Genomic DNA, 26,318 nt, shown 5'->3' on the forward strand with positions numbered 1-26,318 from the left:
GTGTCTTTAACATGGCACAAAGATCATGTATCTAAGTGCTATAGAACAGAAGATAGTGGATTCTGAAATGACACTTATCTGGCAAACAACTAAACTAGACTCCTAGAAAATGAGGAGAGAAGAGTCATATTTTTTTTTAGTTATACTGGATGGGATTCCACATAAGGGATGGAATTTAGAAAGGACATTTCATACCCTCCCTGATGGGGCTGTTAGTCTAATGAGGTAATATCTGGTGACGGTTCCCTTTACATCATTATGTTATTCTTGTGCCATGTGCAGGGGAATATGTTTGTGTATTTGTGTAGTATATATTTTAACCTGGCCCATTCTTTTGTAGGGAGCAAGCGTATTGTTGATGTTATGGATGTTGGGACACAAAAGGGAATAGAGATGACGATGGCGCAGTGGGCAAAGTACTATGAAACCCCTGAAGAAGAGCGTCAGAGACTGTACAACGTGATCAGCCTGGAGTTCAGCCATACCAAGCTGGAGAACTTGGTACAAAGACCGGCCACGGTTAGCAGCATCTCCCTCACGTTGTTCATTGTCTATTTGGTCTCTGTTTCTTCACCATCCCATTCAAATTTGTGATATTACTTTAAGTAGTTGTCCACACGTAGGGGAAAAAAGGCTGCCGCCTTCCAAAACGGTCCTTGGGTTGTGTGTGTGTTAAGCTGGATTCACATCACGTTTTATGCCATATGTTGTAAGGACGCATCGGGGGGAATCTGACGGGACCTTACAACGTATGGCACAGACATATCCCGCTGTATGCCTGTACGCCACATGCTTGTACTTTGGGAATACGTCGCCCAGGGGTCTATTTACCCCTTTAAATATGACCCAATCAACAGGGCAGAAGCCACTTCTTGATCACCAAATGTCTTAAGGCGCAGGGGCATTTCTGTACATCTCTTACAGTTGGGGATTAGTGGTGGAGAAGGCAGAGATGGCTTATTGATGTCTCAGTCCAAATATGTCAGACCCTGATCCACAATGATAAATAATTTTGACATGATGAGACTTTATACGTGGAGCAAGACATAAAATACAAATACCATTAGCCCAAATCATAATGAGAACTTGTTCTACATGTACCATTTTTATACGGGCAGCACACGGCCATATTCACTGGCCATAAGTGACCATGTTGATAGCTCAGTGTGGAGCAATAGCTCTGTAACTTGCTAATAATTAGGGAGCTGGTCATTGAGTAGCCCGGTGCTGGTAATGTTGCTTTTATTATGGTGATCTATTCTAATATTCGGTTTTGGTCTGACATTGGAATCGGCTGTTCAAGCGTTTACTGTTAAAACCTTCCACGGGATGGGACATGAGGCAGAAGGCTGCATCTCCTGCAGGTGATGGTGTTGTACTGCAGGATCATAAAGGTCCCCACATAAAACACCCAGACATCATCCTTGAGTGGAAGCTGCTAAGCTTGCGGTTGTTTCAATGGCCTTCTACTTTCTGAGTAGCATAGCGAGTGTCTATAGATGATCCATATAGATATTCTCTTCTTGTAACTGTGGACATGAGAAGAACGGGATCCTTCAGGCGTCAGTCGGTTACCTGTAGGATTTCAGTGCACATACACATGACCTCTCCCCACAATCGCTTCCAGTTGTTCAGAATGTCTCTGCCGTTGCCCAGAATTGCCTTGCATGTTCTTCATCCCTGCTTTATCTCTATTCTTTTATCTTCCCTTGCAATTGTCTCCTCCTAACTGCGTCGTACTTTGTGTGTTACGTTCTAAACAGGTGGATCAGATCGACTGGGTTGACAACTTCTGGCCCAGACACCTGAAAGATCGACAGACCGAATCCACAAATGCCATTCAGGAGATGCAGTACCCCAAAGTCCAGAAGTGAGTGTAATACACATTTGTGTTGTGTAAACGGTTGTCTGATGCCTCACATGCAAGTGCTGTATGGAGAGCGCTCGCTGTAGTACGGCAGTATGTGGTAGGATCAATCAGACAGCCTAGGGTTAAAGAACCATTGGGGGTCTGAAATGGGATATAAAAAAAATAATACTAAAAATGTTCGGCATCACCGCATCCCAATCTAGCAGTGTAGAAAAACTATTATTCCCCCACGGTGAACCGTGTAAAAGTAAATGGCTCCCAAATATCTGAAACGGCACTTTTTTGGTCATTTTGCAACTAACAAACATTTTGGTAAAACTTGATTAAAAGGTCGTAGGGTCCCACAAATGGTATCAATGTAAACGCCATTGCGACCTGTGACAGCTTATATATTTTCATATATGTCGGCACATGGCAGAATTAATTTTTTTGTTGTATATACACAAAAAGTTTTTATTTTTGAAAAAACAAATGCACGTTAATTCCACCAATTCAAAGAGTAAAGGAGAGGTGTAATGTGCGGTGCACAGTGAAAGCCATAAAGACAAAGCCCACAAGTTTACTGCATTTGGATTTTTTTTGGCCCACTTTCCAGTACAAGGCTTGGAAAATTAAATACCGCCACTTGGAAGTACAATGTTTTATGCAGAATGGATTTTTAAAGAAGGGAAACACAAAAAAAGGCATTGGCGGGAAGGGGATGATATATACATAAATATGATCCAGCTATAAAAAGTGTTCTCGATTTTGAAGGCGTTTAGTACTTACAACTCCCTTCTCCTGTGTCTTTCCCGATGCCAAACTAGAGATTATCTTTCAGGCACTCACTGTTTTTTGCCTTGCAAATTAACCCACCCAAAATAAATACTTCATTTAAAAATATGATTAGAAAGCATTGCCCTTATCCCTAAATGCTTCATTTCCATGGCTACAATGTTACAAATATCAGATTGTTACATCTGATTATGGAGATACCAAAATGTGTATATCTTTTATTAGGTTTTTCTAAAATAAAACCTTTTTTGTTTATATATATCTAAAAACCCTTTGGTTTGTAAACATGTATGCAAATAACCTCATGTGAGTCCAATGATAGTAATGGGGTCCGGTATATTCAGTGATTACTGCACTGTCCCGCCTCCTTGTTCCTGACTGACAGGTCTCCCACCTATGACATGATTCTATGTGGAACATTGAGAGCTCTGTTACATTATTGGCCGCTTCATGTCATGTGACCAAGGTGATATCATCGAAGGTCCTGTTATATTTGCACAATCTACCTTGTGTATGTATCTGATCACATAATAATTACAGCAGCCTCCTTGCATGTAGTATTGGGAGGAGTAGAAGTCCATGGAGGCTGCTGCGATCATGTCATGATACTGCCATGTGATCAGATACATACATGGGGTAGACGTTGCAAATGTAACTGGGTAAAGAACCTTCGATGACATCAACCTGGGCCCATGACATGCTAAGAAAAGGTACGGGACATGGGGAGGTGTAGATGGGAGGGGCAAGCCAAGCAGGACACGCCCCCTTTAATGTGAGAGAAACCATTTTTGGCTAAAAGAAGGGTGTTCGTTAGTTACTAGTTACCACCTGTCACTAGTTGTATATGTGAAAATGTGGTGACCGGCTCCCTATAAGGTTAGTGATTGGCTGTGTGGCCTCTAGTGTATTATTGGCCCTCTATAGAAAAATCCATTTTCATTTATTGCGAGTCCCAGTTGCGATTTCCTCTGCAATAAGACACCTCTCCGCTACCCACCAAACCTGTTCTAAGAATTTCCCTGTGACGTGCAAATACATAAAAAGCAAATGCAAAAAAGTTATAGCTCCAGCTTTATGGAAAAGGGGCTTTTTCCCTCCTCTTAAGTCATTGGGCCTGAAGTGCTGGTACATGTCGCCACCACCAGACCGGAACCCTTCATGTAAATGGACCTAATATTTTTCCCCGTTTCACAGATCCCTCCTTTTTATTTCCACACAATAGTGCAAAATGTATGTCGCTTCTGGATGTGTATAACTGCATAGAATTGGAATTTTTGTTTTTAATTTTTAACGTGTTGTCTATTCTAGGTACTGCCTCATGAGTGTCAGAGGCTGTTACACTGATTTCCATGTAGACTTCGGGGGGACGTCAGTATGGTACCACATCCTGCGAGGAGGCAAGGTCAGTATGAGGTGGTCACCTCTGTGCTTGCTGCTGCCCCAAAACTCTAGTAGGAACACAACTCACAGTCTCAATGTTTAGTCTCTATAGGAATAATATAGGAATAACCCTGCAGCGGGATGTTAGCCCACGATCGTGGTGAAACTCACTTTACTATTCTTTTTTTTCACAATTTGTGATGAGCTTAATTGGGCCCATCTGGTGTGGATGTTTTGGCCCTGGTTTGTAGCTTCAGTGACTCTGGCTTTATTGTGCATGCACCACACCTAGCACGCATGTACAGAGCAGCTGGAGTGTACTACACTGGCTTCTCTGTAGGACTGCGCAAGCGGACCAAGGTATCTGAGGGCTCCAGATTGAGGTGATATAGGTCGACACATTTAAGACACTAAGCCATAGATTTTTTTTTTTTTTTTTTGATTGGTTAGTGATTAATAAAAGATTGGTTCTTTACCAAAGAACAACTGTAAGGTATAAAAACGTTTGCCTAATTAAAAATAAGCAATTCTCTAATTTTCTCGAACTATCTGCAGGTGTTTAGCTGCTAGCAGAGGTTTTACCTTTCCCCCCCCAGGCTAATCTCCATTTGCCATGGGAAACCATATATGATAAGAGGGGGGTTGTTGCAGGGGCAGTAATAGAGGAGCGCAAGAAAACAGGACTGTGAGCGATGTCACAGACATGCTCTCCTGATTCATGTGAAAGGCCTAAGTGGTCTGGCAAAGGACCTTGAGTGATGTCACAAGTATGTGACTCATCAGGTGCTTCACGTCGGCCAATTAAAAACATGCTGTCTTGACTCATGGGAATGCCTTCATGGCTCTGGCCTCAGTGCCCTTAGCTGATGTCACAATAGGAAGTGCCGCTCACTTCAGGAAAAGCTGAATATGATTTATAAGAAGGGCTGATTGGTATAACAGAAGAAGCCAGCAGTACGACCCGAGTATCGTTGGAATTGTTGTCAAAGGCTCTCTCCATCTGTCCTGAAACTATTTTTCTGTGTAACTTTACAGTTTAAGGGCTCTGTTTTTGCCAACCGTTGCATCCACAGTTCTAGTAGTTGTAGACCTTGCTGTAGTAGAATGATTTTCCCCTGGTTTTATAGATGGATGTTCTTGGTTCTCACAGACCATGTCCTATGTACGTGTAATCTGTACCAGATGGACTGAGTGTGATCGCCTCTATGATTTCCTTCTGTAGGTCTTCTGGCTAATACCACCTACGGACCAAAATCTGGAAATGTATGAGAATTGGCTGCTGTCTGGAAAACAAGGGGATATTTTTCTAGGAGACAAAGTGGAGGACTGCCAACGGGTAGAATTAAAGCAAGGCTACACCTTCGTCATCCCTTCAGGTACGACCTGTTAATGGTGCGCCATCTTTATTCTCATGTATAGAGGATAATACTTGCCTTGTCTCGAATATATGTGAAATATATATAGATATGCTGCAGGGAACAAAGAATTTAGGGAGCGGTGCATGCTGCAGGGAAGGGGGCAGCTGCAGAAAAGGGGACATAGAAGGAAGGGGGCAGCTGCAGGAAAGGGGACCTTTTTATCATCAAAATCCATAATGAAAAACCAGGGACACTTAGGCTTCTTTCACACACACACGTATACACGCCCGGGCGGTATACAGCCGCATGTGCATCCATATCGATGCACAGACGTAAACATGGGAAAAGATAAAGCATGCTCTATATTTTCCCATTATGGTGACACGCGTGTGTGCCCACCGTATTGTGACTGGGCACCATAGCTGTCTGTGGGATCGTGTATTGGATATACGTCCCCAAAATGTCAGTGTGAAAGGGTCCTTACTCCTACACCCAGGTACCATAACCATGGCCTCCTTTCTCCTAAAATAAATGTTGCTAAAATAAAATTTTGCTTTATGAGCCCAAAGGGCTCCTTGGGGTGTTTCCAGAGCCCCAGTATAGGCTGCTCACAAACCTGTTCTGCTCATTGCAACAGCCTGTGAATCTGCAGCACCGAGGGGCTCTGAAAACACCCCCTCTAACCCTCCAGGTTCATTTAGTTAATTATGAAAGTTAATTTTAGATGGATGGAAGCAACAAACAACCAATATAAGAAGATCCCACAGTCCCGGTGCCTGGATCTATGAGTAATGTCCCCGGTTTATTATGTTTGATGAAGGGTTGTATGGAGGGCACTTTTTTTTTATGATCAATTCCACCACATGTGATTAGCTTGCCAGTACATTGCACAGAATACTACATCGTGTCTGCAGGGGGTACAATTTGTGCCACAGATAACAAGCCCCAATATAGATGTGAAAATCCAATAGATTTGCCTTGAGGAAGCTCACTGTTTATATACTTTTCTATAGGCTGGATCCATGCTGTATATACTCCTCAGGATACTCTAGTGTTTGGTGGAAACTTTCTGCACAGTTTCAATATCCCAATGCAACTGCGCATCTACAGCAGCGAAGACCGGACGCGGGTAAGTCCTGAGTAACTTGTTACCTTCTAACTATGCATCAAGGAAATTGCAAAAATAGACATTGACTCTTGTTTTTTTTTTTTTTTTTTTAAAATAACTTTATTAGGTCCCCACAAAATTCCGCTATCCGTTTTATTACGAAATGTGCTGGTATGTGTTGGAGCGTTACGTTTACTGCATGACCAGGAGATCTCATCTCACCAAGGACTTCCAGAGAGAGTCACTGAGTATAGGTGAGTGGTAGGTGGTGCACCTGCCTCTTTGGCCTCTTAAGTTTGTAAAACGCTATTACATTTGGCAAACTAGAAAAGATGTAAGCGTGCGTTCACACGTTCAGTTTTTCAGATGCAGTTTGCAGGGGCATTTGTAACCAATTTCCATAGTAAAAAAAAAAAATTGCTCTCCCCCCACCCCCATGTCACAAGTTAAAACTTCACGAAAGTGTAAGGACTTTTTTTTTTTTTATTTGGGGGGAGGGGGGGCGCAGGTTAAATTTACGATAAAAGGCTTTTTTGTAATGTATGTATTTGTGTGGTGTGTACTGTATATATATATATTTTTAATTTATAAGGAAATTCTAATGTTTCTAAATATTTATTGTTATTAAGTGGTTTTGTAGGTTTTTACTTTTATTACACCCATGGCACGTATAAAGACCGTAGGGGGAGATTTCCATATGTCTGATCAGAATCTGCAGCATGATTAACTCTTGAAGAGGCGACGGTCATGTGACTGTCATTGTATAGAGTCGGCCGCTGTGCTGGCTCTGTTATTCACTGCATGGAGCTACCTCCAATACTGCAGTGCTGTACAGTGAAGAGGGAGAAGGCAGAAGCAATAAACAACGCTTCTACCTTATCCCTTGGGTCTCTGGCTGTGCGGCAGGAGCAGAAGAAGCTGCAGCGACATTGAAAGTCGTCGCTGCAGACTCAGCACCCACTGGCGTCTCCCATCCGTAGGCAGTCCTAAAAGGAGTTAAATTTGCCCTAGTTGTAGATTTGAGCAAGTCCTTGTCTAACTTTATTCTGTACTTCTCACAGATTTGGAGCTAAACGGTCGGAGAAGACCAGACACACCATCGTCGTCGTCTTCGTCATCATCCACATCTTCGTCCTCATCAGCTTCCGATTCTTCTTCCTCCTCTTCTTCACCCTCTTCATCTTCATCAGAATATGACGACTCTTCCGACCAAGACTGGGAGGAGGAAGAAGGCTTGAGTAAGAAAGAGAGGGAAAGAAGGCGAGCGGAGCGGGAGATACAGCGGCGGAGGGAACGAGAACGACGACAAAGGGAGCGGTCCAGACAGCGGCGTGAAGAGAGGCTACGAATGGCGCGAATCCCCGCAGCACACCGGCCTCCCACACCGCCACCGTCTCTGCCCACGCCTCCATCGCCCTCTAGTGTGCCTCATTGTTTGACATGGTTTGAGGTTGAAGGTTTACATTGCCTCGTCACGAAGCTGGAATCTCTCCCTCCACAAAAGAAGTGCCTTCCTGACGGCATTTATGACGCGGACGCTCTGATCGCTGACATCAAGGTGAGTAAGGCGATAACTTCCTGTGGCTTCTATATGCTGAATGCAGACTCCTAGGTTTCGGAATATCAGAATGACATGTTTTCTGCTTCGTGTTCGGATCCCTAGAGCTTGTAACATCCCTCAATGCTGTTCTGTGGATTTATAAGAAGCTCCTGTGAGATTTTGTCATGCACAGCTGAGCTCATGGCTGGATATAGCTTTCATCCTGCACTGTGTATATGGCGGCTCTTGTCGGAGAACTCCTTTATAGAGAGGCCTCTACGAGTGGTCGCTTACTGTTGTTAAAGGAAATCTGATCGGTAATCATGATAATAGATTTGTATGTCGGAAACATCCAAATTCTAAAGATCTACCATCGAAATCCATCATGATAAACCAGCGACGCTTGCATTATATATTACCTTCTTATTTGTTATCCATGGCCTCCTTCCTTCTAAAATCAACTTTTAAAATTATGTAAATGAGGGGGGTTAGAACCCCTCCGTATTGCAGCTTCACAGGCTGTTACACTGTACATTAGCACTTCCCTCCTCCCTCTGTCCGTGTAATTTCACTGCAGCAGTGGCGGTTTCGGCACACAGTAGGAGGGGTAAGTGCTCCTGTACAGTGCAACAGCTTGTGAAGCTGCAGAACAAAGGGGATCTGGGTGGGATATTGTACAAGAGCACTACCCCCTCCCACTGTGTGCCGAAATTTCCTTTGCTGCAGTGACATTACACAGGCAGAGGGAGGGGGAAGAGAGCGGTGGTTGGGTGTGACATGTTCTGCTCATTGTAACAAGTGGTGAATCTGCAGCACAGAGGGACCTCGGGTAACACCCCCAGGAGCCCTTCTGACTCATTAGCATAATTATAAAAGTAAATTTTAGGAGGAAGGAGGCTATGGATAACAAATATAAGAAGATCACCACAGTCCCGGTGCATGCATCTATGAGTTGGGCCACATTCACACGACCGGAATGTGTATATATACGGCCGCAAGATTGCGGCTGTATATACGTCCCCCATCGGCCAGCAATGGGCACACAGAGCGATACAGTTCAGCAAACATGCGGCACCGTACGCTCCGCACCAGGGGAAAAGATAGGACATGTCCTATCATTCTCCGTATTACGGCGCCGTGCGCCATGTATATCTATGGAGAGGGGCGGGGGTGAGCAGCACTCACCCCCTCCTCCTCTCCCATGCGCTGAAGTGTGCTACGACCCGACGGGCACACATCAGTGTGAATGTAGCCTAATGTCCCTGGTTTATCATGATGGATTCTGGTGGGAGATTTCCTTTAAATCTGTAATGAAAGTGATATTCATCCACAGTTTCCATGCAGATAGATAAAGACAAGATAAAGAGATATTCCCTGGGAAGTATTATATGCGCCAAGAGGCAGCATGTCTGCGCTGAACGCTCCCCGGCCATGGTTCCCCCGTGGATGATACCTATGCATCTAGTCGGAGCACCCTGGAGCCTTCTTTCAGCTGTAGCCTCAGACACTTTCATGAACGGACCACCTTCTCCACACCTCTATAGTGCAGTAGGATTTAACCCCTTAGCACTCATGTACTATTACTGTATGAAGTGCTGTCATCCCTGTGTGACACCTGCAGCATTTAAATGTCTGCAGGGAATCCCCACCACAATCGCCACCCCCTGCAGTGTTCTTGGGAGTGGCCAATTGTTTGCTATAGCAGCCCTGTCCATAGTAAATGCCTGTAAGATATTGTCACAGCACTGTAACATTTGTGGTTAATTCATGTTAACTACCCATAAACATTGTGTTAACATTGTTAATGTTAAAGAGGACCTGTCACCTTCCCCCCCCCCAAAAAAAAAGACCCCCACCAAATATGTCCCCCACCAAATATGTCCCCCATAATCCTCACCCAGCCACTTTCTAGCAATTACATTTTTATTTAAACTTAGGTTGGCAAAGTTAGTTTTAATCGATCCGTCCTCTTACCAAATAAGAGGTCGGATCCTCGTATGCCGTCCCCTGGCAGTCGGCCGTATTCATGAGGGGGTCTGCCGACACGCCCTCCCTCAACGCCCCTGTCAGCGGGGACCTGTAAGAATAGCCGACAGCAGCGCATTAGGGTATATTTACATATCTACAAAGAAGTTGTTCTTTTGTTCTTTTTATCAGCTTAACCATACCATATGGCATCTTTGTAGGGGGGGGGGGGGCGGTGTTTATCAACATCATAGTCACAGTATATACAGAACATTCTTGTGACATATTGGTTGACACATTCTTACAGTTCCCCAATGACAGGGGCATGGAGGGGATATGTTTCGGCAGACCCCCTCATGACTACGGCCAACTGCCAGGGGACAGGATCCGAAGATCAATTAAAACTAACTTTGCCAACCTAAATTTTTTTTTAAAAATGTCATTGCTAGAAAGTGGCTGGGGAGAGGATTATGGGGGACATATTTGGTGGGGGACCTTTTGGGGGGGGGTGACAGGTCCTCTTTAATGATAATACCATTAGGCAAATGTCCTCTTCTCAGCTTTTGCATTGTTTCAAATTTTGTTACGCAGAAAACAAGCCCTCACACAGCTCTGTACATGGAAAAATAAAAAATGTAAGGATTTTTGAAGATAGGGAGTGAAAAATGGAAACGTCTCAATACACAATGTAAACGCCACACACGTGACCGCAGTGGAGTGGTCAATTGTTCTGTATATATTCGAGGGTTGCAGCGCTGGATCAACCTTAGGAGCTGGGTGCATATTACAGTGCACTCAGTTGTTAAGGGTGGTTGCACAATTAAAGGGAATTTTTCACCGGGAATGGGATTTTTAACTGGTGACAGCTTCCAGTAGCCTATGCTATACTGGTTTTTTTAAAATGTATTTGTCAGCATTCTGATAACTGCCACTACTGTACAACATTTTATTTCACATTACCTGTGTGCCAGTGTCTCCTCCTGTAATCTTCCTCTCCTCCTCACCACCCCCCTGCCTGCTCAATGCACATGACAGGAAGTTGGGGGGAGGGAGCCAGATGAGTGTGGAGGAGGGAGACTGACACAGGCTGCAGCTACTCCCCTACTGCAGGACTCGCCACATGCTGCTAACAGGGAGCCAGGTAATGCGAATTAAACTATTATAAACTACTGAAATGATGCAGAATGCTGACAATCAGCATAACATGTGCTATTGGAACCTGTCACCAGCTCTGACATTACTGGGGATAGTTTTTTTTTTTTTTTTTGTGGTGCAGATTTTACAATCCATAGCATCGCAACTGGCGTGTGGCTTCTCACTAAACACAAGTTTCTAGGTGTCTGCGTTTGGGATGGAGTAACTCCCGATGCGCTGGAAGGCTGCCATGCAAACCCGACCTTGGGCTGTATTCACACGTGGCGTTTAAATTGTGTTTTGAAACATAATGCAACAGCTGAGGAGGGGGGATTTGCCTAATTACATTGCTGTTGGGGTGCATTTAGGCGAACACTTGCGGCGCGTCATACGTGGCGTATACGTTGCATCTTGAATCACAATTCAACAGCTGCGGAAAGGAGATTTGGCAAATTGAATTGCATGAACATTGTGTAAAAATGCGACGCTATTGCAATACAATAAGGAGCATCTCCCCTCCACACCTGTTGTATTGCGTTGCATTGTTATGAGGCGCAGATGCGAATTTTCTAATTTTTTACAACTTTTTTTTTTTTTTTTGTGGTGCCCAGTGAAAAACATGCATTTAAATGCGAAACCCCACCCCAAGCTCCTCCCACTTTTACCTGGCTACAAAGAAACGGCATGGGGTCAGGGAGGGGCTGCACTGCTCTGGACCTCGGGCTCACACACAGAACCGGTCAGCTGCGCCTCCACAATAACTCCACAGCTCCTCCGTCTCCTCCCAGCAGCGGCTGTGTGTCCCCAGCTGTCAGGACGTGGCAGGACTGACCCCCCAGTCACAGGGACAAGTCAGTGCGTGTGGAGGGGCTAATGCCATCTCATTCAGACGGGTGTTTCTGACATCCATGTGCTATGCTTTTTTTTTTTTTTTTTTTATGCAGATAGAATTCTAACCCATTGATTTCTATGGGTCTGTTCACATGTCGTTTCACTGATATGCAGACTGTGAGAAAATAATTTGCTGCATATAATTTATTAAGGCAGGTTTTTCCCCCCTGCCGGTGTACTACACACTGGGTATAAATGACATTGTGCTAACATTTGCATTTTGTAAACATTATCGCAATGTTGTCTGCATTTTAAGATCAATGCGTTGCAGCCGGGTAATACTCTGCTGTTTTACTGGAAAGGCCTATGTGATCTGAGCTCCGCCCCAGGCGTGTGCATGGCGTGTGTGTCCACAATGCCCGCGCCACGTGTGAAAGTCTCCTCCACCTCGGTGGAAACGCAAGTTTGTACTGACCGAGCGCCTCCCGGCTGTGAATTGTATAATACAACTTTAACGCAACCTGTGCACGCGGCCGATACTCCCTGTGATGGGTTTCGTTTCTGCTTTGATGTGTAGTCAGACATTCCCAGGCCCTGCAGATGTGCAACTTATCATGGGGATGTGTGAATGGAGAAATTATATTAAGAATTGCCTCTCCTTCCTGCTGTATGACCCCCCCCTCTCCTTCCTGCTGTACGCCCCCCCCTCTCCTTCCTGCTGTATGACCCCCCCCCTCTCCTTCCTGCTGTATGACCCCCCCCTCTCCTTCCTGCTGTACGCCCCCCCCTCTCCTTCCTGCTGTATGACCCCCCCCCTCTCCTTCCTGCTGTACGCCCCCCCCCCTCCTTCCTGCTGTATGACCCCCCCCCTCTCCTTCCTGCTGTATGACCCCCCCCTCTCCTTCCTGCTGTACGCCCCCCCCCTCTCCTTCCTGCTGTACGCCCCCCCCCCTCCTTCCTGCTGTACGCCCCCCCCCCCCTCCTTCCTGCTGTACCCCCCCCCCCTCTCCTTCCTGCTGTATGACCCCCCCCTCTCCTTCCTGCTGTACGCCCCCCCCCTCTCCTTCCTGCTGTATGACCCCCCCCTCTCCTTCCTGCTGTACGCCCCCCCCTCTCCTTCCTGCTGTACGCCCCCCCCCTCTCCTTCCTGCTGTACGCCCCCCCCCTCTCCTTCCTGCTGTATGACCCCCCCCCCTCTCCTTCCTGCTGTACGCCCCCCCCCTCTCCTTCCTGCTGTATGACCCCCCCCTCTCCTTCCTGCTGTACGCCCCCCCCCTCTCCTTCCTGCTGTATGACCCCCCCCTCTCCTTCCTGCTGTACGCCCCCCCCTCTCCTTCCTGCTGTATGACCCCCCCCCTCTCCTTCCTGCTGTATGACCCCCCCCTCTCCTTCCTGCTGTATGACCCCCCCCTCTCCTTCCTGCTGTACGCCCCCCCCTCTCCTTCCTGCTGTACGCCCCCCCCCTCTCCTTCCTGCTGTACGCCCCCCCCCCTCCTTCCTGCTGTACCCCCCCCCCTCTCCTTCCTGCTGTATGACCCCCCCCTCTCCTTCCTGCTGTACGCCCCCCCCTCTCCTTCCTGCTGTATGACCCCCCCCTCTCCTTCCTGCTGTACGCCCCCCCCTCTCCTTCCTGCTGTACGCCCCCCCCTCTCCTTCCTGCTGTATGACCCCCCCCTCTCCTTCCTGCTGTACGCCCCCCCCCTCTCCTTCCTGCTGTATGACCCCCCCCTCTCCTTCCTGCTGTACGCCCCCCCCTCTCCTTCCTGCTGTATGACCCCCCCCCTCTCCTTCCTGCTGTATGACCCCCCCCCTCTCCTTCCTGCTGTATGACCCCCCCCTCTCCTTCCTGCTGTACGCCCCCCCCCCTCTCCTTCCTGCTGTATGACCCCCCCCTCTCCTTCCTGCTGTATGACCCCCCCCTCTCCTTCCTGCTGTACGCCCCCCCCCTCTCCTTCCTGCTGTATGACCCCCCCCTCTCCTTCCTGCTGTACGCCCCCCCCTCTCCTTCCTGCTGTATGACCCCCCCCCTCTCCTTCCTGCTGTATGACCCCCCCCTCTCCTTCCTGCTGTATGACCCCCCCCTCTCCTTCCTGCTGTACGCCCCCCCCCCTCTCCTTCCTGCTGTATGACCCCCCCCTCTCCTTCCTGCTGTACGCCCCCCCCCTCTCCTTCCTGCTGTATGACCCCCCCCTCTCCTTCCTGCTGTATGACCCCCCCCTCTCCTTCCTGCTGTACGCCCCCCCCCCTCTCCTTCCTGCTGTACGCCCCCCCCCTCTCCTTCCTGCTGTACGCCCCCCCTCTCCTTCCTGCTGTACGCCCCCCCCCTCTCCTTCCTGCTGTATGACCCCCCCCTCTCCTTCCTGCTGTATGACCCCCCCCTCTCCTTCCTGCTGTACGCCCCCCCCTCTCCTTCCTGCTGTATGACCCCCCCCTCTCCTTCCTGCTGTATGACCCCCCCCCCCTCTCCTTCCTGCTGTATGACCCCCCCCTCTCCTTCCTGCTGTATGACCCCCCCCTCTCCTTCCTGCTGTATGACCCCCCCCCCTCTCCTTCCTGCTGTATGACCCCCCCCCCTCTCCTTCCTGCTGTATGACCCCCCCCCCTCTCCTTCCTGCTGTATGACCCCCCCCCTCTCCTTCCTGCTGTATGACCCCCCCCCCTCTCCTTCCTGCTGTATGACCCCCCCCCCTCTCCTTCCTGCTGTATGACCCCCCCCCCTCTCCTTCCTGCTGTATGACCCCCCCCCCTCTCCTTCCTGCTGTATGACCCCCCCCCCTCTCCTTCCTGCTGTATGACCCCCCCCCCTCTCCTTCCTGCTGTATGACCCCCCCCCCTCTCCTTCCTGCTGTATGACCCCCCCCTCTCCTTCCTGCTGTATGACCCCCCCCTCTCCTTCCTGCTGTATGACCCCCCCCCCTCTCCTTCCTGCTGTATGACCCCGCCCCCCCTCTCCAGTCTGTAGTATAACGGTTGCTGGTCCATATGACTGGTGTGTTCTGTACGGTCCGGTCTATAGTACACAGGTCGCCGGTTCTCATGATTGGGGTGTTCTGTATGGTCCGGTCTTTAGTTCATGGGTTACTGGTGTGTTCTGCATTGTCCAGCCTATAGTACACGGGTTGCCGGTCCATATGTCTTGTGTGTTCTGTACGGTCCGGTCTACAGTACACAGGTCGCCGGTCCATATGTCTTGTGTGTTCTGTACGGTCCGTTTTTTAGTTCCTGGGTTACTGGTGTGTTCTGTACGGTCCGGTCTACAGTACACAGGTCGCTGGTCCATATGTCTTGTGTGTTCTGTACGGTCCGGTCTATAGTACACAGGTCGCCGGTTCTCATGATTGGGGTGTTCTGTATGGTCCGGTCTTTAGTTCATGGGTTACTGGTGTGTTCTGCATTGTCCAGCCTATAGTACACGGGTTGCCGGTCCATATGTCTGGTGTGTTCTGTACGGTCCGGTCTATAGTACACAGGTCGCTGGTCCTTATGTCTGGTGTGTTCTGTACGGTCCGGTCTATAGAACACAGGTCGCTGGTCCATATGTCTTTTGTGTTCTGTACGGTCCGGTCTATAGTACACAGGTCGCTGGTCCTTATGTCTGGTGTGTTCTGTACGGTCCGGTCTATAGAACACAGGTCGCTGGTCCATATGTCTTTTGTGTTCTGTACGGTCCGGTCTATAGTACACAGGTCGCTGGTCCATATGTCTTGTGTGTTCTGTACGGTCCGGTCTATAGTTCACGGGTTGCCGGTCCATATGTCTGGTGTGTTCTGTACAGTCCAGTCTATAGTACACAGGTCGCCGGTCCATATGTCTTTTGTGTTCTGTACGGTCCGGTCTATAGTACACAGGTCGCTGGTCCATATGTCTTGTGTGTTCTGTACGGTCCGGTCTATAGTTCACGGGTTGCCGGTCCATATGTCTGGTGTGTTCTGTACAGTCCAGTCTATAGTATACGGGTTGCCGGTCCATATGTCTTGTGTGTTCTGTATGGTCCGGTCTATAGAACACGGGTTGCTGGCCCATATGTCTGGTGTGTTCTGTACAGTCCAGTCTATAGTACACAGGTCGCCGGTCCATATGTCTTGTGTGTTCTGTACGGTCCGTTTTTTAGTTCCTGGGTTACTGGTGTGTTCTGTACAGTACACGGGTTGCTGGCCCATATGTCTGGTGTGTTCTGTATCGTCCGGTCTATAGTACACGGGTCGCCGGTTCTCATGATTGGGGTGTTCTGTATGGTCTGGTCTTTAGTTCATGGGTTACTGGTGTGTTCTGCATCGTCCAGTCTATAGTACACAGGTCGCCGGTCCATATGTCTGGTGTGTTCTGTAGAGTCCAGTCTATAGTACAAGGGTTGGCGGTTCATGTCTGGTGTGTTCTGTCCGGGCTATAGTATATGGGTTGCTGGTCCTTATGTCTGGTGTGTTCTGTACAGTCCAGTCTATAGTACACGGGTCGCTGGTCCATATGTCTGGTGTGTTCTGTACGGTCCAGTCTATAGTACACGGGTTGCCGGTTCATGTCTGGTGTGTTCTGTCCGGGCTATAGTATATGGGTTGCTGGTCCTTATGTCTGGTGTGTCCTGTACAGTCCAGTCTACAGTACACAGGTCGCCGGTCCATATGTCTTGTGTGTTCTGTACGGTCCGTTTTTTAGTTCCTGGGTTACTGGTGTGTTCTGTACAGTACACGGGTTGCTGGCCCATATGTCTGGTGCGTTCTGTATCGTCCGGTCTATAGTACACGGGTCGCCGGTTCTCATGATTGGGGTGTTCTGTATGGTCCAGTCTTTAGTTCATGGGTTACTGGTGTGTTCTGCATCGTCCAGTCTATAGTACACGGGTTGCCGGTCCATATGTCTTGTGTGTTCTGTACGGTCCGGTCTATAGTACACAGGTCGCTGGTCCTTATGTCTGGTGTGTTCTGTACAGTCCAGTCTATAGTACACGGGTTGCCGGTTCATGTCTGGTGTGTTCTGTTCGGGCTATAGTACATGGGTTGCTGGTCCTTATGTCTTGTGTGTTCTGTACGGTCCGGTCTATAGTACACAGGTCGCCGGTCCATATGTCTTGTGTGTTCTGTACGGTCTGTTTTTTAGTTCCTGGGTTACTGGTGTGTTTTGTACAGTCCAGCCTATAGTACACGGGTTGCTGGCCCATATGTCTGGTGTGTTCTGTACGGTCCGGTCTATAGTTCACGGGTCGCCAGTCCATATGACTTGGGTGTTCTGTACGGTCCAGTCTATAGTATACGGGTTGCTGGTCCATATGTCTTGTGTGTTCTGTACTGTCCGTTTTTAAGTTCCTGGGTTACTGGTGTGTTCTGTACAATACACGGGTTGCTGGCCCATATGTCTGGTGTGTTCTGTACGGTCCGGTCTATAGTACACGGGTCGCCAGTTCTCATGATTGGGGTGTTCTGTATGGTCCGGTCTTTAGTTCATGGGTTACTGGTGTGTTCTGCATCGTCCAGTCTGTAGTACATGGGTCGCTGGTCCATATGTCTGGTGTGTTCTGTACAGTCCAGTCTATAGTACACGGGTCGCCAGTCCACATGACTTGGGTGTTCTGTACGGTCCAGTCTATAGTACACGGGTTGCCGGTCCATATGTCTGGTGTGTTCTGTACGGTCTGTTTTTTAGTTCCTGGATTACTGGTGTGTTCTGTACAGTCCAGCCTATAGTACACGGGTTGCTGGCCCATATGTCTGGTGTGTTCTGTACGGTCCGGTCTATAGTACACGGGTCGCCAGTTCTCATGATTGGGGTGTTCTGTATGGTCCGGTCTTTAGTTCATGGGTTACTGGTGTGTTCTGCATCGTCCAGTCTGTAGTACATGGGTCGCTGGTCCATATGTCTGGTGTGTTCTGTTCAGTCCAGTCTATAGTACACGGGTCGCCAGTCCACATGACTTGGGTGTTCTGTACGGTCCAGTCTATAGTACACGGGTTGCCGGTCCATATGTCTGGTGTGTTCTGTGCAGTCCGGTCTATAGTACACAGGTCGCTGGTCCATATGTCTGGTGTGTTCTGTACGGTCCAGTCTATAGTACACGGGTTGCCGGTTCATGTCTGGTGTGTTCTGTCCGGGCTATAGTATATGGGTTGCTGGTCCTTATGTCTGGTGTGTTCTGTACAGTCCAGTCTATAGTACACGGGTTGCCGGTTCATGTCTGGTGTGTTCTGTTCGGGCTATAGTACATGGGTTGCTGGTCCTTATGTCTGGTGTGTTCTGTACAATCCAGTCTACAGTACACAGGTCGCCGGTCCATATGTCTTGTGTGTTCTGTACGGTCTGTTTTTTAGTTCCTGGGTTACTGGTGTGTTCTGTACAGTCCAGCCTATAGTACACGGGTTGCTGGCCCATATGTCTGGTGTGTTCTATACGGTCCTGTCTATAGTTCACGGGTCGCCAGTCCATATGACTTGGGTGTTCTGTACGGTCCAGTCTATAGTATACGGGTTGCTGGTCCATATGTCTTGTGTGTTCTGTACTGTCCGTTTTTAAGTTCCTGGGTTACTGGTGTGTTCTGTACAATACACGGGTTGCTGGCCCATATGTCTGGTGTGTTCTGTACGGTCCGGTCTATAGTACACGGGTCGCCAGTTCTCATGATTGGGGTGTTCTGTATGGTCCGGTCTTTAGTTCATGGGTTACTGGTGTGTTCTGCATCGTCCAGTCTGTAGTACATGGGTCGCTGGTCCATATGTCTGGTGTGTTCTGTACAGTCCAGTCTATAGTACACGGGTCGCCAGTCCACATGACTTGGGTGTTCTGTGCAGTCCGGTCTATAGTACACAGGTCGCTGGTCCATATGTCTTGTGTGTTCTGTACGGTCCAGTCTATAGTACACGGGTTGTCGGTTCATGTCTGGTGTGTTCTGTCCGGGCTATAGTATATGGGTTGCTGGTCCTTATGTCTGGTGTGTTCTGTACAGTCCAGTCTATAGTACACAGGTCGCCGGTCCATATGTCTGGTGTGTTCTGTGCAGTCCAGTCTATAGTACACAGGTCGCCGGTCCATATGTCTTGTGTGTTCTGTACGGTCCGTTTTTTAGTTCCTGGGTTACTGGTGTGTTCTGTACAGTCCAGCCTATAGTACACGGGTTGCCGGTCCATATTTCTGGTGTGTTCTGTGCAGTCGATTTATAGTACACAGGTCGCTGGTCCATATGTCTTGTGTGTTCTGTACGGTCCAGTCTATAGTACACGGGTTGCCGGTTCATGTCTGGTGTGTTCTGTCCGGGCTATAGTATATGGGTTGCTGGTCCTTATGTCTGGTGTGTTCTGTACAGTCCAGTCTATAGTACACGGGTTGCCGTTCCATATGTCTGGTGTGTTCTGTACGGTCCGTTTTTTAGTTCCTGGGTTACTGGTGTGTTCTGTACAGTCCAGCCTATAGTACACGGGTTGCCGTTCCTTATGTCTGGTGTGTTCTGTAGGGTCCAGTATATAGTACATGGGTTGCCAGTCCATATGACTGGGGTGTTCTGTATGGTCCAATCTATAGATCACATGCCGTCGGTCCATATGTCTGGTGTGTTATGTACGGTTTGGTTTATATTCATGGGTTGCCTGTCCTTATGTCTGCTGTGTTCTGTACGGTCCAGTCTATAGATCATGGATTGCCTGTCCTTATGTCTGCTGTGTTCTGTACGGCCCGGTCTATAGATCATGGGTTGCCTGTCCTTATGTCTGCTGTGTTCTGTACGGTCCGGTCTATAGATCATGGATTGCCTGTCCTTATGTCTGCTGTGTTCTGTACGGTCCGGTCTATAGATCATGGATTGCCTGTCCTTATGTCTGCTGTGTTCTGTACGGCCCGGTGGTCTCCTGTGGTGATATTGATGGGACTGCAGCATGTGTCTGGGCCGGTATCAGGGGCAGCAGATGGTTGTCTCCTGATTATGTCACCCGGGAGGCGATGTCACCGCAGCGCTGCTGCTGCTGCTACGTGTGGCTCTGCATTTCCTCCCCCTGGGGTGAGAGGAGCAGCCAGGACAGTTGTGCAGAGGGAGGAGAGTCTAGATTGCAGCCAATCAGAGGAGCGTCTCCCCCACCCCACCCCTCCTCCCGTCTCCTTCCTCCACAGGTTTGGCCTCCCCTTCCCCCTCTTTTGTGTGTCTCTGCTCCCCGCCTACTGCAAAGCACTGCTGGGAAGAGTGTGTAAGCAGCGAGTGCAGCAGAGAGGGGTCAGCACGAGCCGCACCAGGGCCAGTGCATGAGGACCGCAGCGCCCTCCCCCTGACTGAGGATCTGTGCCCCCTGCACCCTGCCATGTCCATCACCGGCCGCCCCCCTAGTGAGCTCCCTGTGACTGTCTATACTTTGCTGCAGCTTGTTATCTTCCTGCAGACTCTCTAACCTGCCCCTCCTTTTCTCCCTTCTCTTTGCTCCCTGGAGGGTAATAGAAGCTTCTGGAAGAACACGCGCAGGACCCACCTGAACTCGCCCTCACCGGAGTTCCCATCGTACAGTGGCGCAAAAGACAGCAGGTAAGTGCGCGCTGCATGCTGTGTAAGGGGCCATTGCGGTGGGTTACTGTCATGTACATTGGATAAGTTGTGTGATGCGTGACGTTACACAGATGCAGCAGAGCTGAAGTGCTGGAGTCTGGCTCTGCTGTGTCTGTACGATGCTGGTTATATAAAGAAGCTATTGATACTTCACAGATATGTATTCTCATCATTTCCATAATGTAGCAGTTGGCAGGTTTGCATTTTCTTGTCCCCGTTGCTGTGGGGTAGCATGCTGCTGTTCTCTGGTATCAGCCACTTTTGCCTGGAGAGATGCTGGTTGCAGGGTTGTTGCCTGGGATTACTGGACGGGACGTCTGCTGTGTGCTGTGCCGTCCCTGAGATGTTGACATACATGTTTGTGAATGCCATTGCTAGCTCTTTATATATAACATATATATGTGTACTGGGCAGGAGTATATAATAATGCTGCCGGTGAGAATATTATCCTAGCGGAATGTGACATTATCGCTGTCCCCCCAGTGTCCGAGATACAAAGGTGCGGGATTCCTACTCGTAGATGTGGCCGGTGGTGTCACTCATAAAAACGTAGCACAAGAAGCGCAAGTGTTACATTGTATCTAGCGCTACTCAAATACTACATGGAGTATAAGGGTGAAGGTCCAAGCAGGACACAACCCCCGGTGCAGTCCTGGACCTATGTCCCAGAGAGTAGAGATGAGCGGATGTTATGACACGACCCAGACATATTGCAGATCGACGCCCCTAACAACTAGCCCGGGCTGTCATTGGCCAGAGCTTCCGTCTGGCGACCAATCCGGAAATATTTCCAGGTCAGGTAACCGAACACTAACCCCGAACTCGCCCATCGTTCCGCTCATCTATAGCAGCGAGATATAGTCACTGGTAGCGGGGAGTGACCGAAGCTACATGTGCATCACGTATACCCGGCTGCCAACCCCATCCACACGGTAAACATCCCGCAACGTCTTACTTCTGAGCTGATTTGGTGCGTTTTTTAAACACTTTGAAAACGCATGATTTTTGCATGTTTACTATGCGTTTGGCTGGTTTGAATCCGTTTTTTTCTTCATTTCTGTGAAGTGTAGGCGGTGGTATTAACATTTTCTCAGCTGCTTACACTTCCAGAAATGAAGAAAATGGATTCAAAGCAGCCAAACGCATAGTAACATGCAAAAACCATGCAATTTCAATCTGTTTAAAAACAAATCCTATAATACTGTTACCTTATCTACACTTTATCTACGGCTACTGGGGCGTGGAGTAGCTTTAGTTCCCACTTTTTGGAGAGGCTACTCCACTCCCCAGCATATTAAAGAGGACCTGTCACCCTTAAAAACAGCACTAGGAGATGTTACTAAAGTAAGCAGCTCCTAGTGCTAAAACAGACGCAGCAGTGTTACACCTCGGATAACGCTAACAAACACTGCGGAGCTGTACACTACAAACGCCGGACCGCTTTTCATGAGGGTGGCGGTCCGAGGCGCTCCCTCTTTCTGGACCGCCCGCTCCCTCCATAGGCCAGCGGTGAAAGCTGCCCCTAAAACCACCCACTCATGAATATGCCGGACCTCTTTGAGAGCTTGGTCCAGCGTTTGTAGTGTACAGCGCCGCAGTGTCTGCTAGCGTTATCGGAGGTGTAACACTGCTGCGTCTGTTTTAGCACTAGGAGCTGCTCCTAGTGCTGTCTTTAAAGCGTAGATAAGGTTTGGAAATGTTGTAGGATTGGGGAAAGATAGATTAGGTTGAAGATAATTAGGTTTAGGATGTTACTAGGATCCGACCATTACATCTACCTCTTAGAAACATTCCTGATGGTAGATTTCCTGTTAAGGGGGATGTTCCCATTTCCGCTAATAAATCTTATTGTTTATGTAGTGAAAAGTTATACAATTTTCTAATATACTTTCTGTATCAATTCCTCACTGTTTCTTAGATCTCTGCTTGCTGTCAATCTTTATAAGGGTGATGCAACACATGGCGTTTTGAACCTGTTTTAGGTCTGTTTTTAAGCAGTCCGTTATGAAACAGGTTTACCAATTTATCCTAATTAAAACTGGTCAAAAACGGCATGCGGTTTTTAACGGACTGCTTAAAACGGATTCAAAACACCATGTGTGGCATCACCCTAAGGGTGAAGACACACATGGCGTTTTTGGGCCGTTTTTGGGCCGTTTTTTACTAAGTGCATTTTCAGATCGTTAAAAACGCATGCGTTAAAAAACGCATCCGGTTTTTAAAAACGCATGCGTTTTTGAAAACGCATGCGTTTTTGTCCGTTTTTCCGAAATTGCGCAATGAAAAACGGACAAAAACGCATGCGTTTTTAACGATCTGAAAACGCACTTAGTAAAAACGGCCCAAAAACGGCATGTGTGTCTTCACCCTAAATGTGTATGTGTACTCTGTGGATAGAAATCTGAGAGGTATAACGAGCCGTGCACCTGTGTGACCTGACATGACCTCGGATATTACGAGCTTCACACCTGTGTGACCTCACATGACCTCGGATAAAATGAGCCGCGCACCTGTGTGACACTAAATGACCTCGGATATAACAAGCCGTGCACCTGTGTGACCTGACATGACCTCGGATATTACGAGCTTCACACCTGTGTGACCTCACATGACCTCGGATAAAATGAGCCGCGCACCTGTGTGACACTAAATGACCAGGGATATAACAAGCCGTGCACCTGTGTGACACCACATGACCTCGGATATAACGAGCGGCACACCTGTGTGACACACATGACCTCGGATATAACGAGCGGCACACCTGTGTGACACACATGACCTCGGATATAACGAGCGGCACACCTGTGTGACCTCACATGACCTCGGATATAACGAGCGGCACACCTGTGTGACACCACATGACCTCGGATATAACGAGCGGCACACCTGTGTGACACCACATGACCTCGGATATAACGAGCGGCACACCTGTGTGACACCACATGACCTCGGATATAGCGAGCTGCACACCTGTGTGACACCACATGACCTCGGATATAACGAGCTCCGCACCTGTGTGACACCATGTGACCAGGGATATAACGAACTGTGCACCTGTGTGACCTCACATGACCAGGGATATAACAAGCCGCGCACCTGTGTGATCATGGAAAGGTTTCTATCCTCTGGAAGTAACAATGAAGCTTCCTATTGAATGACAGCAAGCAGAGGAATTGATACAGAAAGTATATTGGAAAATTGTAACGCTTTTCTCGATCAAACACTTAAGATTTATTTGCTGAAATGGGAACGCCTTTTGTTTACAACACATGAATAACCAGACAGAAAGCAGCAATTTATGGCATTGTCACGGCTTTTAATCGTATTGGCGTCCTGAGGACACCAATGCTGTAGAAAGGAGGAGCCATTCATCTGATCAATTGTATCTTACCTTCAGGCTCCCCTGTTGGTCTTGGAGCAGGAGCTGTAATGATAATCTCTGATCACACCTTCCTACTGCTCTTGAGGAGGGCTTTTAATTCTCATCGATAGCGTTTGGGTAACTCTCTGACCTTTCAGTTTAGTTTAATTTTAAATTTTATGGGTGGTACAATGGCGACACTTGCTATGTTACGCCGTCCACCACATAGAATATTTTGTTTTCACATTCTGATTTGGGTGTTTAGGATTGCGGATATACCGAACATGTTTATGGTTATTTGTATGATTTATGGGTGATTCCGAATTTTTGGTGTAAGCCTCTGATGACATCGCTGTAAGGCTGCGTTCCAACACAGCGTCTGAACTGAAATGCACCTCGGAGAAGGGAAGGGGCTTATATGAAACCATTGCAAATGCGATGCTTGGTACTAGTCGCATTAGTTTCGGTAGAAACGCATGAAAAAGCAATTAAGACGCTGCGTGTGACTGCAACCTCCTGGTGAGGCAGCTCCACACAGGTAAGCGATGATGGAAGGACTTGCACTTGTTCTGTGTGTTCAACCACCATAGGTGGTTGTGACCAAAAGGTGATGTGACCTAGGCCTTAGGGTGATGCCCCACGTGGCGCTTTGAACCCGTTTTGGTCCGTTTTTAAGCAGTCCGTCCAAAAACACGTGCAGTTTTTTAAAATGCATCAGTTTTTGACAGGTTTTACCAATTATAATTAAAACTTGTCAAAACCCTTAACTGTCTTGAATAAGTTTTTTGAATACCCTATGAGCCCCTAGGCCATGCAGCTCTATAGTATATTGCTAATATAGAGCATCTGTATCAGAACCCCCCCCCCCTGCTGTCATAGAAACCTACGTAAAGGTATATGCATACAATACAGCAACCACCCGCCCTGTATGAGCTCTCTCCCACTGCGCTGCACCATTATGACGATTGTCCAGTCACAAGTTATCCCATACCCACAGGATAGGGGGTTGACTCACTAATAATTGGGGTTTCGTGTTGTAACCCCCCCTCGCCTGATCAGGGTCCATAGTAACCTTGTTGCACCGCAAAAGAATGCATCAACTGCTTGCACAAGCGCGCTGCCCTATTTACTATCTATGGAACCAGCACATGCGCGACTGCCTTCTCTCTTCATTTTGGGATACAACGGACCCCCGTTCTCATGATCCATAGAAGTCCTCATTGATCAGCAAATTGGCCTCTCTCCCGTGGATCGGATTAGTGGCTGTGACTGGACAACCCCTTTAAGTTAATATAAAAGCTTATGTGCTGCCTTACATGGGTACAATGTAAGGAGCTCTGTTACATACAGTGCATTATATCTCCATACATACATACATACATACATACATACATACATACATACATACATACATATTTTATGTTGAGTTGCAGTGTATTGTATAAAATTGTGCCCAAAGCGTTACATTGTATCACAGAACATTTAATATGTCTATAAATACATTTATAATACAGTGTGTACACAACCCTATATTACGTTACCGCTGTTCTTATGTAGTACAGCTGGCCACATGTAGCTGGGCAATATAGCTGGACCTACAGTTATGCGGAAGCCTGAGGCCTCTATTAGAGGATCCATCTATAATTTTGTTAAATTTGACCAAAACATACGTGAAGATTTATCATCAAGTGTCTGAGGTAAAACTGTTCTAGTTGCCCATAGACACCAATCAGAGCTCCGCTTTAATTTTATGAACATCTGTGGGGAAATGAAAGCTGAGCTCTGATTGGATGCCATGAACAATTAGAACAGTTCTGCTCCAAGAGACTTCTGATAAATCTCCCCCATAATGCGGCTCTTTACCTTTAATTCACTGGAGCCCAATAGACCTTATTGTCTTACTGTGGGGTCAGTGAGGCTTCATTTGTGTTGTGATAGTAGTGTGAACACAGCCTTATAGGTTACTAGTCTTATAATTGTTACTAGTAGTTTATATAACTGGTTTCCCACACCCCCAAATATATTCTTTGCCCATATCGTCAACCCCGAGCCCACCACCTGCCCATGCTTGAAATTGCTTCCACCATTGGAGTCATGAACTTTGTTGTGTCATGGATTATTAAGGGGCGTCCTGGAGACCAATTCCCCTTGTTATACGGTTGTAGCTGAGCTGAGTTTGCCACTTGACAGAACTTGCAGTGAAATGCACTCAATACATTTGCCTTCATTAAAGGGGCTGTCTAGAGTTTGGAATAATGTGGCTATTTTCTTACAAACACAGCGCCACCCCTGACCGTGGCCTGTGCCGGGACTGCAGCTCAGATCTATAGTGATGAAAAGCTGCAATACCACACACTAGCCACTAAGAAGAAAGCAGCCATGTATTTCTACCTCTGGACAACCCCTTTAATGAAGGAAAACTATGAAATGACAAACTCTGCTCGGCTATATCTTTATTTGTAGAGATTTGACATGACCTAAGTCTTGA

At 47.8% G+C, this 26,318-nt stretch overlaps 1 protein-coding gene across 7 annotated transcripts in view; it reads left to right on the forward strand.

Annotated features, from left to right (window-relative positions):
• Nucleotides 1-26,318, forward strand: part of KDM2A (lysine demethylase 2A) — a 50,699-nt gene that overhangs the window by 13,173 nt on the left and 11,208 nt on the right. For all 7 annotated transcript variants that reach the window (XM_072130173.1, XM_072130172.1, XM_072130174.1 and 4 more), the window contains exons 6-13: nucleotides 341-519; nucleotides 1,764-1,870; nucleotides 3,953-4,046; nucleotides 5,247-5,400; nucleotides 6,396-6,511; nucleotides 6,618-6,744; nucleotides 7,552-8,048; nucleotides 20,365-20,448. In XM_072130173.1, the coding sequence (XP_071986274.1) occupies nucleotides 341-519; nucleotides 1,764-1,870; nucleotides 3,953-4,046; nucleotides 5,247-5,400; nucleotides 6,396-6,511; nucleotides 6,618-6,744; nucleotides 7,552-8,048; nucleotides 20,365-20,448 (1,358 nt within the window). The remainder of the gene's footprint in view (nucleotides 1-340; nucleotides 520-1,763; nucleotides 1,871-3,952; nucleotides 4,047-5,246; nucleotides 5,401-6,395; nucleotides 6,512-6,617; nucleotides 6,745-7,551; nucleotides 8,049-20,364; nucleotides 20,449-26,318) is intronic.

This window comes from Engystomops pustulosus, chromosome 11, assembly GCF_040894005.1.
Source record: "Engystomops pustulosus chromosome 11, aEngPut4.maternal, whole genome shotgun sequence".
Taxonomy (NCBI): domain Eukaryota; kingdom Metazoa; phylum Chordata; class Amphibia; order Anura; family Leptodactylidae; genus Engystomops; species Engystomops pustulosus.